Consider the following 18,965-nt stretch of genomic DNA (forward strand, 5'->3'; position numbering starts at 1 on the left):
ATGATTAGGAAAAAGAAAATTTTCTCACGCGAGATTTAGTTGATTTAAGTTTCCCTACAAAAAGCTTCTCCCAGATGTTTTGAATGTTGATGATCCTCTCATTATTCGATGTAAAAAACAATTTTTCCCACAACACACTTTTGAATAACTCCAAATTATATATACGTTTCGAGATACAATCCGAAAATTCAAGAAATACTGAAAACCAGAGCTTTCTCCAAAAGGAAATTCACTCGTTTTATTCGTCTCTTATGAACGTTCTCAAAGGGATAGACATGTTAAATTGTAATTATTTCATACGTATATTATAGTATACTGCTACAATGGAAGTATGAAAGGAGGGGAAAAAGCCCTTAAATGGTAGAGAGAAGTTTGAAGTTCAGTCAGGAAAAGCTACTGAATAGTATGGGTCGAACTCGTTCGAAGTTGTTAATTATTATTGCTAGTTACTTCAAATTCATGCTTAATACTATGTGTTATGTTTATAAGAATTTCTTAATAATAATAATAATTGATTTGATCAAGAGTAGTATTAGGTTCAAAAAAGTATTATGTGATAGACTCTAATTTTCTCATGTTATGTGATTATTTTTGGAATATAGAAAATTCCAGTAAAATTATGAATATTTATATTTTAATTCTAAATATTTATTGAGCCGTTACATGTAAACAGAATCAAATGCGACTATCCGATTTTTGTGTCCCAAATAGGTGACGTCAAATAATCCAAAATACTTAATTAAATATATATGAATATTCGTAAAAGTCTTCTAGTTTTTGAAATTCCTTTTTATGGTTTTCAATAAAGGATCGATTTCAAAAATATTTGGATTGGCGCTAGAGGAAGAGATGATTGGGCTCTACATAAAAGAGATGTCATCTGCTATGTTCACTCACAAGGGCTTGTTTTTTATAATGCTTCTATTTCATCCACCATCCAACGAACACTTAAAAGTACAAATAATAATCAAAATAATTCAGATGATTGTTGAGAAATGGTACCAGATTTTGCCAGTTTGTCTAAGGTTACAAAGAATATGGTTATTTCTATAGCGATATCTTCTACATTTTCAATAAAATAAACTGAATCTATTTTTTAGTTTTAGATATCTTTCCAGAGACAAATCACAATCTTGTAATGTAAGGATATTTCTGAACAATATATAGACATTATTAGATTTCATTTTATTGCGAAATAAACCATTCTCGGAAAAACAAAAAGACTATTACATAATAAATCACGTGGGTGGTTCAAATATAAATCGGAATTTTTGAAAAAAGCGAGAAAAGTTTTGTAAAGTGGAAGTGGCTGCACTGAATGTTAGACTAGCCCGTTACGAATCGTAGGAAACAGTCGGAACCGCGTAACCTCCCTTTTTAGTTTACAGTTTAGTTTAGCAACGCTTAATTATTCGTTTTTTTAGTCACAGATAATGCAAATTCCCGCAATTTCATCGCAATTTACTCAAGCAATTAGGGGATGAGTGCCTCTCCAAGACTCAAGTGTATGACTGGTGCTCCGCTTTTTGGAAAGGCCGAGAGGTAATGGCAAACTTGCTACATGCGCGTGTCCAGAACAAGTATTACCAATGAGAACGTAAGAGCTGTAGAAACTCTACGTGGTAAAGCTGGAGTATTGGGCGCTGTATCCTGTATGAAGAGACACAGACGAGACATGGGTACAACAATATATTCCGGAAAGTGAATGCGTGTCTATGGAGTGAGGTAAAGGCGTGCCAGTTAAAGCGAAGGATACAATGTCATAGGAGAAGGTGTTGTGTACCGTTTTATAGTACCTGGGAGGAGTAGGTTGGATTAGGTTAACAGGGTGATCTCCACTTTTCAGCCGAGATCCACTCGGAGGCCCTAGGTCCATTGTCATACCCTTGCTGACTTTTCAGTCAGCACCATTTCACTCCCCTTCCCTATCTCTTATGTTGCAAGGTCCTTGCCCCCTTCCCAAGCTTTCCCAGTTTGCAATGAAGTGATTCAGGTCCTTAACACCCAGCTCCGCTACTTCTTCCAGACATTCCAATGTTTCACTCCCCATGCATTGCAGTCGTTTCGACGCCAAGGCTGTGCAGTGACACATTAGGTGTTCTATTGTCTCTTTCTCTTTACTGCATTCTCCACAAAGATCGTCCGTTCTGATACCCATTTTTCCGAGTCTAGAGCCTACTGTGCAGTGACCGGTAATCACTGCTACGACCCTTCGGATCGAGGCTTTCCCATAGCCTCCCATAGTTCTGTTGTCTTCCTCTTCTGTAGCACCGGCCACAAGGAGCGTGAGATGACCTAGGAGGAGTAATTACGAATGATTTTCTCACTGAACAACGGCATACAGTTATCTGAATCTAAACCACTTTACTTCTAAACAATACAAAAGTGGTTGGAAGGAAATTTTTCTATCGATAAAGGTACCAACTGGAACCGAATCAACATCCACCTTCATCTCTATCGGTTACTAGAGTTTTGGGATGAAGATTATGCTAAGAATAGGTTTGCAGTTGTTTAAAGTTTAAACGTCTAGTTTAATATTCACGTTAATTTACCCTGTATTCGAATGCAGAATAGTGAAATTATAAATAATTCTCATAATACCAACACGTAAAAGCTTAACATCCATGAAGTAATATTTCTTTCACGTAAACAGTTAAGTAAATTGCCTCTTGCTGCTGGTTGTTGTCAAGTGTCAACATAATGATAGTCATAAATTTGGTAGTTTTTTTACATTTCAACATAATTAAAACAGTGTTCCTCCAACAACTGTGATTATGTAAGGTTTGATGCACATTTTTTGTTTAAAAGCTATCAACCATGAAATATTTATGAATACTTTTAATTGCAAAAGAATGTAAATGATCTGCGTATTTATATTTCTTAAAAACGCTTGAAATTTTAGATTATTTCGAGTATTCAATACTTTTTTATTTCACCATAATTTTTATTATTTTTAAAGAAGCATTTCAAACAAAACCAAATCAAAGATTATACCAGAATACACTAATTTGTATTAAAAACAGCTAAGTTTGATGAGGAAGAGGATAAGAAAAGAAACGTATTAGCCATTAAACGAGATTTACAGATATCTCTATGCCCGAAAGGTTTTATGTCTAAATCATCAACATTATACGAGGATTACTACTTAAGTTTTGAGATACTGACATTGCCATTAGAAATTATGACATTTTGAAAGGTGAACGTACTCAGAGCGTGTTTTCATACGAGCGCTATTTCAGTAGCTTTCATTTTACGATTTTCTATGACGTGGATTAAACCAATAGTATCTCAAAACGCTTCGACTTTTGTTAATGAAGCACCATCACGAACCACTGTGCTTCGTTGGTTTTCTGAATTCAATCGTGGACGCTACAGGATGAATTTCGTCTAAAATTGGCTATTGTACCAGAAAACATCGATGCTGTTGTTGACTGTCATAAGATTTGTTCGCGTTAGATACCGCATAATTTGACAATCGTGTTGACTGGTGCAAAGGAATGCTGAAAAAATTCAGTGGCGCTGCTTTAAAAGAAGTTTTTCAAATCGTTACAGGCGATGAATTATTGATCTATGCATATGAAACCGAAACTAAACAACAATCAACTGTATAGGTATTTCAAGACGAGCCAAATCCGACAAAAGTTGGCGCACAAAGCACTTCGAAGCAAATGGTCGCCTGTTTTTCCGGAATAACTAAACATGTCGCCATTAGAGCAACGTAGAACGGTCAATTCTGAATGATACACCAGCATTTGTTCGTACAATCAAAAAAACCAATCGCAGAAGACAATGCGAGCTCTAACACATCAGTTCAAACAAATACGGCTAATTGATGGGTCACCCGTTGCTGTAGTCCTTGTTTGACACCTAATGATTTCTTCTTATTCCAGCAACAAAATAAATTGCGATCCACCTGAAGAAGCGGTTGTTGAGTTTAAATAACATGTTTTGGAGTGGAAAAAATGCTTCGACAATTGGTTTGAACGCGTGCTTAAGTGAATTGATCTTATTTGAAAAACAATAAAGGTATATCCGATTATAAATATTGAGCAGCCCTCATAAATATTCCTATATAAAAGGGATCATTCTGGTCTGAGAAAAATCCTAAAATGTGTTCATTAAAGATATATAGAATAAGAGTAGGAGGACAAAGAGGTATTTGACGCACTTAGAAAAAGGTGGACAGAAGAGGTACCTAAAGAAAATGAATGTTAACAATCGGAAAAACCAGGATCAGAAACAGGCAAAATGGAGTTGTATGATAAAGAAGACCAAGGTCCTCGTTGGACCGTAGAGTCGAAAAGTAAGTAAGTACGACCGTGAAGGTGATTATGGAAATTGTATGAACGTTTTACATACAGGAATTTCTCCTAATATTACAGAAATCCCATATCCATCCAAAGATCCAAGTGGTTCTTTCTGATAGATATTTCGTTGACACTGAAACTCACTTACGATTTCTTTTTAATTTCCCAGTACTTTCTATTATAAAATATTTCTTTTTACATTCACATGACTTTAAGTATAAAAAGAAGTAATTTGATTCAATAAAATTTGTACCTAGCGAACACCAAACGAGCAGATCGCGTGAAAAGTGGGTATATCCATTTGTGACACAACTGTTTATGATGTTATCGTTCTTTATGTGAACTAGTTTAGAGAAATATATAGATTCATGTCTAAAATACATGCGTCGGTCGTTTAAATATCTGCTCTCTGGGGTATCGCGACATTATTAGTGGAAGTCATCAAATGATTTTAATATGCAGTGAGAATTTGAAGGAAATAACATGATTTGGGAGTGTTTAGGGGAATTATCGTAGACTCCGATGAGATTTTAATGATATCAACCCTTCGGCTTGGATTTTAATAAAGACTGATGAAAAATTCCACTAAAAACTACCACCACTTAATGATTATTTCATCATTACGTGTGTCAAGCTAAAGAAATAATTATTTAGGGTTCTTGTTGACTGTGGCATGTTGAAATAAGAAAAATATCTGATTTGAGACCTAAAAAAAATATTTTAAATACTATCTTATATCGAACGAATTTGAATAAATTGCACCCCCACCAAGATTGAAGTCTGATGAATACAACCTCAGTAGAAATTAAAAGATTTTCAAAAATAGATAAACAAAATTGGGAGCCAAAAGCTTTGGTACTGCTTTAGATGCAATTGTGTTTCTTGAAAAATTCAATTTCAACGCGGCATACCTAAATTTCGATTTATAAACTTGACTTTCCGTTTGCCGTTGCCGTTAGCTAGTGACGTTAATCCAGTATTTATGGATGACATTATGAAAAATAACGAAGAGTTTTTTTATTGGGAGCATTAGGCAAAATCACGGCAAGGGCAAACGGAAAGTCAAGTTTATGAATCGGCCTTAATAGTTATTGATCGTTAACTTTCCAGACCTTAATTGACAATAGGAATAAAATCTTGAAAATTATCCAAAAATATCTGGAAAAATAAATTAATTTCTCATAGTTTGGTGATGTAGTGGAAAATATTTTTAAGTACAAAACATAAAATATAAAAAACAGTATATTATTTAAGAAAATAGTGTCAAATTTCACATGTTGTGAACAAAACGCTACCCTAGTAAGTGATAAAGTTTTTTTTCTTCTCTTTGGATGCAGCATGTTGAAATAAAAAGTGAGAGAAGCAAGATTTAAGATTGATGAAGATATTTGTTACATTTGCAAAGAAATTCAATCAAAGTTGTTTGCGCACGAAGCACTTCGAAGCAAATGGTTGCCTATTTTGTCGGAATAATTGGACTTGTCGCCATTCGAACAAGGTAGAACGGCCAATTCAAAAATCAGGGAAACCAATCGCAGAAGAAGAATCTCCACCACGATAATGCGAGCTGTCAATTCAAACAAAAACGTTTTTGAACAGTCAAAATTGATATGTCATCTGCGGTAAACTCCTAATTTGGCATCCAATGATTTCTTGTTATTCCTGCAGTTCAAAAATAAATTGCGAGACATTTTATACACCTGAAGAAGAGGTTGATACGTTCAAATGTTTTGAAAGTACCTCAATCAAAATGGAAAAAATGCTTCGACAATTGGTTCAAATGCATACAAAAGTGTATTGATCTTAATGGAGAATATTTTGAAAGACAATGAAACCATATCCAACTATAAATAATTGTTTTTATTTGTTTATCTTAAAACTCAAGTAGCAACGCTCGTATTATGAAATAGGTAATTTTCATATGTGATAGTAAGAATGAATATTCCAATGACGCATTATCGGCGAGACTAATTATTTCCATATTAGCTTACACATTGCAACAAAATAGAAACAAGGAAGTCATACCAAGGTTTTTATCTGGAAACAACAAATTTTTGTCGGGGTAACCAGATCTTGAATCTTCATGGTTAAGTTGATCATTTTAATTACTGACCTAGGTATAATAATAATTTATTGGTCGTGAAGCAAGTAGCAATAATTTTATGCTTCGCCTATTGTGTTTCATTATTTTTATTGCTATCTTGTATTACCTAGTGGAGCAAACCAGGTCAATGTTAAAGTGTTTTACTGTTTTGTTTGTACGATCTTTGAATGTCCTTTTTTTCTTTAATGGTTTATGTCTATTTCAAGGTGTATTATCATATTTGTTTTTAGAATGTCTCCGCTCCAATTTATACATACATAAATTTGTCATTAAATATATGAACTAACCTTATAGACCAGTGCTAAAGCTTTTGAGAATAGTCGAAAATGAAAGAAAATAGTAGTAGGAAGAAACTCATAGGGAGAAAAGAAGAATGTTTATTTTAATTTGCACCAAGTTCTGTGGAAAAAATTGGAATAGCAAAGTTGTAGGTAATAAAAAGATATACAATTTTTGTATCCACAATTTTTTAACATAACCTCAAAATTGTGAAAAATTTGAAAAATTGGAACAATCAAATTTTTTGTTTTTTTTACGAAATTCCATGAAAACTTACCTTCTTGTGTCGTATCCCAAATAGACTACAATTTTTTTGATTTGAAACATTTATTTTTTCATCATATTTTGGAGAAATATCGAAAAACTAACCCAATAAAAAATTCTCACCTCAAAATATCAACTTTTATCTCTACTTTCTAATAACATATCGAAATTTTTTTCAATCATTTAGTACAGTTTTTAGCTAACCATTAAAATTTTATACTTTAATTACTGGAGTTAATAAATGTGAAATGAAATCTCACGTATTTCCAGTAATTAAAGTACAACATTTTGATAAATAGCTAAAAACTGTACATAATGATTAGAGAAATTTTGGAATCGCGTTTTTTTTGCATTTTCTAAGAAAAGTTGCCATAAGAATGTATGTTTTTGTCCACTTTTTAGTGTTACATTCTAAACTCTCTAAAATATTCTTGATTTCCTTGTTTCTGTTTTTGCCATCATTTGCTTTTGTTTATTCAATTTTTATTGGATACTCTAATTTCCTGGTTTCTAGTTCCTTTAGAAATTTTTTTTAATCTCCTCTTTCACAGGTATCTCTAAAAGAGTCTCTCTTATATTGATTCTGTTTTTTATTTCACGGCTTTTGATCCTACATATTTTTTTGGGGATTCCCTAATTTTCTAGTTACCATCCTGTCGTCTTTCCAAGTAATATTTCAGAATTTTCTCTATTTCCGGCCTCGGTAAAGAATCCATTTTATTTTTAATTCTTTACTTGCTTTCATAGGCTTTCGTTCTTTCAACTTTTTCTTTTCTTTCTATTTCTTATAGACGCTCTTTCCAAATATTACTTCAAGAAGCCTCGCTATAGGCTTTTCTCTATCCGTAGTTCTATTTTTGCGTTCATAGACTTTTATTCCTACAACTTTCCTTGAGGATTCTCTAATGTTCTTCTTACTAATTCGGGAAGGCCCTTTTTGCCTCTTTATAGATTTTTGTCCATCCTAAGTTCCTATTTATCTAAATAAGCTTTTGTTTCCACAGCTTTTCTCGGGAGTCTTGATAAATTAACGTTCTGAGCGTCTGCAGGCGAACTTGGTGTTTATAAACCACGTCTACCTGTCGAGTAGATCTTGCAGATACTGCTCTAGGTGGGATTATATTGGACAGCTTGGAAGAGCATCTGCCGTGGTTGTATCGGAAAAATAATAATGTAATCTTATTAGAAAATCTAGTAGAATTTCATGAAACCAAATAAAATTTGATTATAAATATGATTAAATGAAAATAGATCCTTACAATGTGTTATTTTTGACGATTTTGCAGGTATTCTGATGTGCTCCTGTAACCTGGTGAGCCCGTTCACCGGAAAATGACCTACGACAGACGACATCCACAGTTGTAACAACTTAAATGATAAAAAATCTATTACACTTTACCAAAAGCTGATTGTTTTGCCAAGCCCTTTTTGCTCTTTTTATTTCAATCTACACCACACTACCCTCAAAAATCCATTACCAGTCTTGCAGAGGAAAATTTTTCCTATATAAGGGACAAATCTATTACAAACAATCCAACGAACCTCCCACTCTCTGTTATCATGTTTTTAGTTTTGATTAGTGATGAGTGCGCCACTGGAGAATAACAATGTATAATGTTTTTGTTATTGTCCATGAATACTTAAAAAATAGAGTTACAAGGTAAGCACTACCGATAAAGATAGCGATATCAATACCCGTAGCTCGTCAATTAAATTGTGACTGCTGAATATTAAACGAAGAAAAAATTCAAACTGATTAGTTCAATTTAAACTAATGGAAAGTAACTGGTTATTTTTTTTTTAATTAAAGGCGGAAAATAGACCATTGCCGGCTCAATTAAATGGTGGAACTCACCGACGTGCATTTTAATTTTGACATGAAAATTCGATTTGTATATCACATTCATATTCCCAGGCAATAAATGTGAATTGACATTTATAATTATCAAATAGCAATTGCAACGTGAATATCAAACGGTTCAGTTTCATTAATGAGAACAGTCGAAACATAATACAGGAAACATTGCAGTACGGATATTAATATATAGGACAACTCACTTTGCTTCCCCTTGAGCTATTTAACAATAAAAGCACAAAAATCATCTTGCAAAACATTTCTTTGTTTTGTCTTAACTACGTTAAAAGAAGTCTGCAATGTATTTTCGATGAAAAATCTTCGCAATTAAAAAACTAGGATGAAATGAAGATATGATGGTGAGACTAAACGCCAGACCGACACTAGAAACAATTGAAATGGTATGAACGAAGAATGTTAGAGTTTGGGAGCAAGTAGATACGACAAAAAATCAGAGGGAGATCATCCAACGACCACTTCCCCGAACAACTTCTTGATTAATCATTTGGATAGCTGCGGGCAAGTGAGAAAAACGATCTACGCAAGTCAAGCAATACTTTTTTCCTCTGTCAGCGGCATGGTCATATATCGATGCGCACGTGCACGAGCTTAAAACAAATATCAGAGATCAAGAGTTACCAGACACGTACACTCTAGGGAGTTTTGTCCTACCTTCAACAAAACTGCTTTCATCCCTACCAAACTGGCACTTTGCATAGTGGGTTTGATATACTGCAAACTCCACATTGTCAAGCTTTCAAAAATGCCGCAAAACTTGCTAATTATGCAAAGGGGATTTTGGGGATGCAAAAAAAATATACCTGAAACGTCCACTTTTCTCGTTTTTGGTTTGTGTTGATGCGTACACATCAAACGTTTGTTCGTGCATTGTCGAAGAGTATAGATCAAAAAAAAAATTGTACTAATTATTCGTGTTTTGGATATAATCTAGTTATAGGTAGAAGGTATGTGGGTACATACCTTAATATCAATATATAAATTATTTTTAAAGAAAAATTCGAGACAAAGATAAACAGAAATAGTAGATATATACAAAATTAGTCACGACTAGTTAATTTTCAGTTTAAATAAAATATCATAGTAGTATATAAAATTTGCTAAAAACATAGCTGCCCATATTTTCCCCTTTTTGAAAATAAGTTTTTTTTGGAACGTTTATTCCACTTTACAGCTATTTCATTGAACCTTTTCATCATTTGGCAAGAACTGAAGGGTGAAAATAACACGGAAAAATGTTAAGATGTTCAGAATGTTGTCCGCAATCATTTAATATATAAAGGGCATGATGAAGAAAGTTTAAAATCTGTGGAAAGTAACATTTATCAGCTATGTTTCGCATTTTCGTAAATATGGCAAATCTGCATTAGAGTAGAAACAAGTTTTATGGGGCAAAATGCTGCTTACTTTAATGAACTGTTTTCATTACCTATTGCCTATTTGTCGGATAGCATACCATCAACTTCTCGCATAAGACAACCAGAAGTAACTTTAGAAGTCAGTAGCGAGAGAACTAAATGAAGAAAAACCCAAGTTGTTAGGGAAGAATTGGGTTCAACTATTTGAAGAAGCAAAAGCATTAAGGAATAAAGATTTGAGAGCCACACTAAAAAATCGTCGAGGCAATTCACTAATACAGATCTTTTTAGTATTTTACAGTCATCCGATCCAGTTATTACTAGTTTAAGGAAGCTGTCACAGGAACGGAGGTTCTAGAACTTTTGACGCCACCTGTTAAGGTAGAAAACACCTGTGAATCAAGTTCTTCTCGGAAGAAGGAAGTTTAACTGAATTCACAACGAGTGATAGCGACGATAGTTTGTATTTTTTATTTAAAAAAACACAAATTATAAAAAAACTACTGTTATATTAATATATTTCAACAAATTTTTGATCAATTTTTAACAATAAAAACTTTACATATCCTTTGACAAATTACCTTTTTTTTATAACATCAATTTTTAACAATGGGCAAATAACATAATCTTCTCCAATATACCCGATACACTATTTAGGGAAAACAAACATACCCATGTCTCTATACCTTCCACAATATTTCATAACAACCTTTCTTATTTCTTACTTACACGAACGCAAGGTTGAGCTACGCTCCTAGAGGTTAAGGACACGCGGGGAGATCTCGGCCAGATTTACTTAAATTTTACAACGATCTTCGCTTGATAATTGTATTTCTTCAATATGTAAGTTTTAAGTGGACACTATTCACTACACCAACACTCACAATTATATTGTCTGACACGCGTTTCGATAACTAAGTTTACCTTCAGTCTCTGAAGACGATAACTTGGTTATCGAAACGCGCGTCAGACAGTAAGTGTTGGTGTAGTGGCAGTGTAAACAGTGTGTTCAGTATGAATATCACCAACGGTTCCAGAAATTACAACTTAGTATAAGTTTTAAGTAGTTGATCAAACTTTGATTATTGTGATACTGCTTCGCCATTCTTGATTCTAAGCCTCGCGTCTATAGGGTTAATGAAGACAGAAGCAGCGACCCTGGTAATGGATATAAGAAAAAAGAGAAATATTCAAATTAAAAATTGAATTTCTTATACCTTACATATCAAAGGCTTGTGCTTGAATTCGATTGTTTCCAGGAATTTATAACCAAACTAATTTCATTTTTAATTAATGTACCTGAGTAATAATTAATAAAACCAACTTACTAATAAAAAACTCCAATAAATGTACCTGAGTTTCTATTGGTCTTTTATAACCACAAGCTGCACATAACAAGAATGAGGTCAAAATTACGAATGTTTCATCATTTTATTACTCTCTGATTCATAAAAATAGACTATAGTAATGTAATATAAACTCTAAACTGTGAAATTATGATTATTGATAACGATTTTTTTTATTACTAAATAAATAAAACAAAAGATTTATTATATTATTTCTCCCTATCATTTATATTTACAACAAGAAACAAAATTCATTATTATTTTATAACTTGTTAACAAATAACAGTGTCAGCAAATTTTACTCCATCATATAAGTTGATCAACTATTACCAAAATGTAAAGCACCCAAGTTACTTGAATATTTCAGGATTTAACGGAGAATGCAACAATTTAATTCCGTTCTACACTTTTCCGAGCAAATATCCCCAAAATAGTTTAGCAGTGAAACTCCAATGACGACAAAACATGGTGATGGGAAAAACCGCATGCAAATCGGCACCCTACAAAGAGCAGTAACGGTTCAACTCCAATTATAATTTTTCACTGAAACGACCAGAATTTCAAACTTGTCCTGATCCCTTAGGTATTAACAGTGGTGGAATGTAACTATTATTATGTAAATGTGAGCATTTAAATTGGCAGTAAGAAATCATTTAGTATTAGTAAAGTTAAATTCAGTTTTTCTCCGATGTTTTTCTTCTGCACGAAAACTTTCTTTTATTTAAATTGAATCGGTACTTACATTAGGTACGGAGTAGCTATTATAGTCTTTAGAGTTGATACTATCACCCTGTTTATTCCGAAAAGCCCTATAGTTTTCCCTGAGCTGCTTCCCGTACTGCAACAAAAAAAAAAACGGTAAATCAAAAATAAACATAATTAAATAACTAAAACGTAACTCCGAACTGAGAACCGATATTCACAAAAATATAATTAACATAAATGGATTTATAGTAATTACGTAGTGTGGTCCTTGAGTTCTTAGACTAACACAGAAAGAAAGGTCTTGAATAAAAAAAATTGATTATTTTCTATTATATTCTCCCTTAATTTCCACACACTTTTCAGAACATATGACTAAAGCTGCTATGCCACTATAAAAGCATGTTTAATTTCATCATCGCTGTTAAATCTTTTGTCCTTTAACTCGGCTTTCAGCTTTGCGAATAATAGATAATCGGATGGGGCTACATCTGGGCTATATGGAGGGTGTTCAATCTCTATGAGGCCACATTCATGTACAGTAGCCTTGGAAAGCGAAGCGAATCAGTCAAAAGTATAACCTCGCAGTCCTAAAATATGGTAGCTATCACTTTTTTGGTACTTTTTATGACTTTTGCTTTTTTTGGCATGAATTCTCCTTTTCGATGCCAATCCAAGGCACGTCGCAACATAATAAAAGACATCACTTGTTACAATTAGACGGATTACACTTTCTGGGTCCTCGTGGCAAAGCCACAAAAATCATTCACAACATTCTAATCGTTGCTTCTTTTGCATTGCGCTGAGAGTTCGCCCTGATTTTTGTCATATTTAAATTCTCATGTAGGATCCTAAGAATACCGGTTTGTGCTGCCAGTTCTTTGGTTTTTAGATCTCGGTCTAATAATGTTTTCCAGAATCTAATCTAGTTCCCATAAAAATAATATCAGTTTTTAATTGTTAAAAATGATGGACACAAGTCACTGTAAAGAGCCTCCATTCTGTTTTTGATTTATTTTGGTATTAATCCTTCTTTTTGACAGCGCGAAAACTCAATTTGAGATATTTTCAAAACAACTTGACCGAGTGGTCGTTCGATCTCTTCTATAATAAAATGAATTGCAAGTTGAAACTTTGTGTAAAGCTTGTAAAGCAATTTTTTCGAACACACTCTATTTACTATATGAGGCTAAGAACTCATGGACTGCACTACGCACATTTACAATTGCACTATTGTTCTAAGGAGAAATCCTAACCCAATCAGAACGTTCACTACCCGTATACATTAAAAGAAAGCAATATTGGATTTTTGTACCGAATTAAAAGTATTATGTTTAGTTTTGTTGTGCTTTTTAAACCATGTGAATATGGAATGGTAATGACAAAACACTGAAAATCCTGAAGATCTGAGACTCTAAGAAGTAGAAGATGAAAATCTTTGGCAGCTAGAGGCATCCAACAACACAATTTCTGTGGTGTTAATAGATCAGTTGCAAACACTAATTTATTGATCTACTTATACATTACGTCTTCCAATTAACTAACTGCCTTATAATAATTTGTTTATAGCATATTTTTTAGTTTTTGAAAGTATTCAAATACTCTCTGTGCTGCTCAATCTATGCTATTTATTCGCTGATTTTAAACTGAAATTGGAAATGTACCAACAAAATATTAAAAAATGAGATGTCAAAGGTGACAGTAATTTATTTATCTGGTTCACAATTTTATCATTATTCGCTGATAATTGGTCAGCTTATATGAATATTTGGTCAGTTTAATTTATTATTGAAAAAAATTAAATAAGTTGTCATTGGCGTAACGAGCATGTTTTGGGCATGTTCATTGTATCAGGGCCGTGAAGACTTACACACAGCTCTTTACTATGCACCATACGGAATGGTGAAGGTCAAAGTGAATGCATTGTATGATAGATAATTAGCTTTTATAATAATTTTATATGAACACATTTTTTTTAATTGGAAATATTTTATTTACTTAACAAATTACCATGAAAATTAAACAAGCCCTAAAAGTATGCGCGTTACGACAATAACAACTCATTTAATTCTTTCAATATGACCAAATATTTATATAAGCTGACCAATTATCAAAGAAACCTTCTCGATTGCGCACAGGTGGAATTTTTCATTTTTCTCATGAACGAGGTACTAAAATTTATCAATGACCTTGAAAAACTTTAACTCTTAACAAAAAATTTTCTAACGTTGACCAGTTAATGAAACCAATTGACCTTTTATTATCATTTTCTGACCTTACATATGGTATAATTAGTCAATCAAAATTCCACATATGAGGTGCTAAGAGCCAAATTTGTGGTCGCTACATTCTTTCTCAATTTACCAAAGTAACAGTAGTAAATATTACTACCACGTTTGAATTCGTACACACGCCTCATTTAGATTTTCTCTTTTTTACTATTTTCTCTAGTTTTCTCTAAAAATCTGTCATTGGAATTTGCCATGGTACATTTCTATCCAAATTTTAGTGATGATTGTGTATTACGACTCAATTATATTCATCTTCTGATTTATCTTATTCACTAATGATTTTTTCTTGTAGTTTCAGCTTAATTCATTTTATATATACGAGGTCTGGCTATTAAATAACGAGACTGCGTTGGGTATCTAGATATCTTGCCTATGAACGTCCCAAAACACGCTTCCGTCACTAGTATAATATTTGCGTAGTAGCGGTTTGAAACGAACGTGTTTTTTTCTCGTGCCGAAAATTATATCTGACGAAAAACAGGAGCAATGTATCAATCTCAAATTTCTCGTTAAATTGAAAAAAAAATCTGACTAAGTGCTATAAATTGTTGCAAGAGGCCTATGGGGACAATTATCTATCTCGTGCGCGTGTTTTTGAGTGGTGTAAGCGCTTTAGTGTGAGCCAAGAGAGCACCGAAGATGACCAACGCCCAGGTCGCCTTGTAAATGTTTCAACTCCGGAAACAGAGACCAAAATAAATCAAATTGCGCGTGCAGATCGTCGAATGAGCATCCGGATGATTGCCGAGGCTGTAAACGCCTTTAATGAAACAGTTAGAAAAATTTTACACAAGGAATTACATATGACAAAAGTCTGTGCGAAGTTGGTACCAAAAAATATGACTCTTGACGAAAAGCGGGAAGCGGTACAGCTAAAAACGTCAGAGCTCCTAAAGGCCCTCACCAAAGAAAACTTCCAGCACTGCTTCGATCAATGGAAAGGTGTGTGGCGTTATTTAATAGCCAGAACTGGTATGGTTCATCCAAGTAATAAAACTTTTAGTTTCATCACAACTCACTTTCTATCATTTCTAGTTATTGAAAATTTAGGAATATATCTCGTTACAACTTTTGAAAATAATTATGAATCTAAAATGAGCTGATCCAAAAGATTGAGGTGGAAATAAGTTTAGTAATAAGTGTTATTAGGAAAAAACAAAACACGAATCAAAAGGAATCAAAAGTGAGTGCGAGGTTATCCCATAGACAAAGCTACCGTACCTACATTCTAGGTTTTTGCAGCCAGAAGAGGTAAGCCGTAAGTCCCCAGACAAGTAGCTACCTGACTGGTTAACAATACGGGGTACGAAATAGATCAATAGGTCAAAGTGTTAACGAGGTTACGTAAGTAGCTCATATCATCTAATACATATTTTTTATATAAATGTGAGAATAATAACAGTACTAAATATCATTGAATATTTTATTTATAAAAATGAAATATGTGTGTATATGTAAATTATTACACATTGATTTATGTATCTATGTAAGCAAATTATGCCAACTTATATACAATATAATGAACGAGGAAATAGATAAAAAATTGGCAATTTAGTTGCCAAAAATGTGTCACATCATTCATTTTAATGTAATTTATTTTTATAGAAAACAAGAAAATGGCTGGACACGGAATAATCTCGATAAATGTTATATTATAAATTAAGAAACTAAAATATAAGCTATTAGAAATTTTATTTCGGAATATAGAAATTTAAATATATTCACAAGGGTTAGTAGTGTCTCTTTTGATTTGTTGTGATAGGGCGCTAACATATAAATTGGGTACGAAACCTGTTTCACTCCTAGCATCAACTATTATAAGACGAACTCCTTTGAAAATGAGTTTTCTCTCCATCATTAGTTGAATAAGTCTATCCCTTTAAGCTCCATCCATGTAAACATTAGGTCGATTGAATTTTAAATGGTTTGCCGTTCTATTAAAATTTGACGATTTTTTTTTCATTTTACGTCAACAAAACCATGTCATATATTTCCTTATTATATCTTCACGTCCCTGATAGCCTATGTCCCCGCAATATTTTTTATAGACTTTAACGCACTTTTTACGATCATCTTCATCAAGCGCAATATGTAATTCGTCCCCCAACAAGGAACCGTTGCACCTTGAGGTTGGTGAGGGGCCCCACCGGATGCCCTCATCGGGTGTCGTAAACAAAGCTTGCAAGAAACCTGGAAAAATTCCAAGAGCAACGCTAGAGCAGGAACAATGATGAATCCTTCTCTTTCCCCCGAGGTTTCTGAGCAAACAGGAACTACGGAATTCACTACTCCCAAAGCAAAGGCCAGGCTCAAACACCGGAACATCAGTGGTGAGGAGAAAAAAAAAAGAAAGAAGACCAAGGCTGCTAAGACGGATCCTAAGGTTGCCTTGACCTCCAACCTTTCTAACCCAGGGTTTCCAACCTAGAGGTCCAGGAAAAGCCTGTTAACAGGCCAAGAACCGCTGGTTCCACGATCATCGAACAACGAGTTGGCTCTAAAAAGTTTGGAACCAAGTCACCGCAGTCTCTCCCTCTTCAGCTCGTTAGGAATTATAACCTAATTCGTCAGGTTCAAGCCAAAGCGCCTGATCGGTTTTTAGAAGGAAATTATCCTTTGATTATTTGGAATGGAAAACGACGGGCTTATAATAAGGCCTATTCGCTTAACGGATCTTGGCCGCCCACTATTTTACTATGAGTTAAATAAGACGACCACCTTAAGATAATGGTTATGGGAGTACTCCATACGGACTCAATACTCAAATGATCGATTTCATGAGAATTTTGGGAAACTATCTAATAAATTGTGATATTTTTTGACTGAATTATTTGAACCATTATTGAGATAATCTAGATAATTTATTTCTTGTTTTGATACTCATCAATTTCGATTTTAACAAACAGGGTACTCAAAAAGTGGAGTGAATATTTACGTTATTATATTTTGAACATTTATATGAGTTTTTAACATCAACTTTTACGTTTTTATCCACCGTATATGAATCAACTTATAACATATTTGTAGTTATTTATCTAAAAAATATGTAAAGACATTATCATTCATCATAAATTATTTTTATAAGAATATTAAATTACAATCAATAAACATTTCGGAATTTCAAATAATTCATGAAACCACTGTATACGTCTGGTAGTGGTAAATAGGTCTATCAATTTCTTACTACTTCCCAAATGCAATTTCGAAGAAGACTGTTTTGAAAAAGGACACGAACAGCTATTGCCAAATCAGTTAAGGACGTTTGGCATAGGATTGGGTCTTTTTGCTTCCACTAAATAGTTACTTGAGCTATTTTTAGGAATACATTTGTGACAATAAAAAACTTCGCAGAAATCATTTATGTTTATTGAGAATGTAAACTATTTTGAATCGTCCATAAATACGCAGACAAACAAAATTCACGTTATGTATAAAAAACAATTTATATGTGTATTAATAACTTTTGGTTTTAATAGAATTGTAAATATACAAATTTCAATTTTTCACAATAATGTTATAGCAGTTGGGATTGTTCTATGAGGCTCAATTTAAAAACGGTAAACGATCTATTCTTTTTGATGTTATTCTGTTAGAATTCATCTATATCCAACTCTATTTACTATCTACTGTTCTTTCAGTCCAATCCATCTTACAAGGATTTACCTTATCTAGATAACTTTTTACTCCAAAGTAATAGAATGTAGAAACACCATCTTGTTGGTTACCAAGTTACCAAATACATTTGAATTATCTTCCAGAATGTGGATAATTAACAGCTCAATTAAGTTTTATAACATCTCTAGATACACTTCACTAGTTAAATGAAAAAAGAGGGCCGACTATGTGGTTTTCTAAAATACGTGCTCAAATATTTACTTTTAATGGGAAACACGAAATATGTGAGGATTTATGTTACTCCAATACCTCACATTTTGAGTATTAAAATTTCTATTAAAGAAGAAAGTACTTTTGTCATTAAAACAAATTGTCCATAGTCTGGTCTGGAGAATTTTAGTGCAAATATTTTCACAGAATTGCAGCCTTCAGTCGGAGTTGTCATCGGAAATTTCATGCACTAATTTTAATTCGTTTAGGTTAAATTCATTTTTTATCAATACCCTGTGTATTCTATTATAACTGACTCCACAGGTAGACGCTACTTGGGTTGTAAAAAAAGAAGGGTTTACTACAATTTCTGCATCTATATCAATTTGTTTATCAACACTAATAGTTGGTCGACACTAACATTACCTGTTTGAACTTTTGAAAAAGCTCCCTATAGTAAGTACTCGATATAGGATGATCGGGGTACCTTTCATTAAAAACGCGTTCCTCCGCATGATAATTATTTTAACTTTCACCAATAATTAAGATAGCAGTTACTCTGCAAGCTCATCTACTATTTTGTTTTTATAAATATGAGGGCCGTTTTTTTAACCTC

The 18,965-nt window shown here is 33.3% G+C and overlaps 1 protein-coding gene across 4 annotated transcripts in view; it reads right to left on the reverse strand.

The window, feature by feature from the left end:
* The window catches only part of LOC130903836 (growth factor receptor-bound protein 14-like), a 366,503-nt gene that overhangs the window by 116,609 nt on the left and 230,929 nt on the right, over positions 1–18,965 (reverse strand). For all 4 annotated transcript variants that reach the window (XM_057816175.1, XM_057816177.1, XM_057816178.1 and 1 more), the window contains exon 8: positions 12,274–12,369. In XM_057816175.1, coding sequence (XP_057672158.1) covers positions 12,274–12,369 — 96 coding nt within the window. The remainder of the gene's footprint in view (positions 1–12,273; positions 12,370–18,965) is intronic.

Source organism: Diorhabda carinulata, chromosome 2, assembly GCF_026250575.1.
Source record: "Diorhabda carinulata isolate Delta chromosome 2, icDioCari1.1, whole genome shotgun sequence".
Lineage (NCBI taxonomy): Eukaryota > Metazoa > Arthropoda > Insecta > Coleoptera > Chrysomelidae > Diorhabda > Diorhabda carinulata.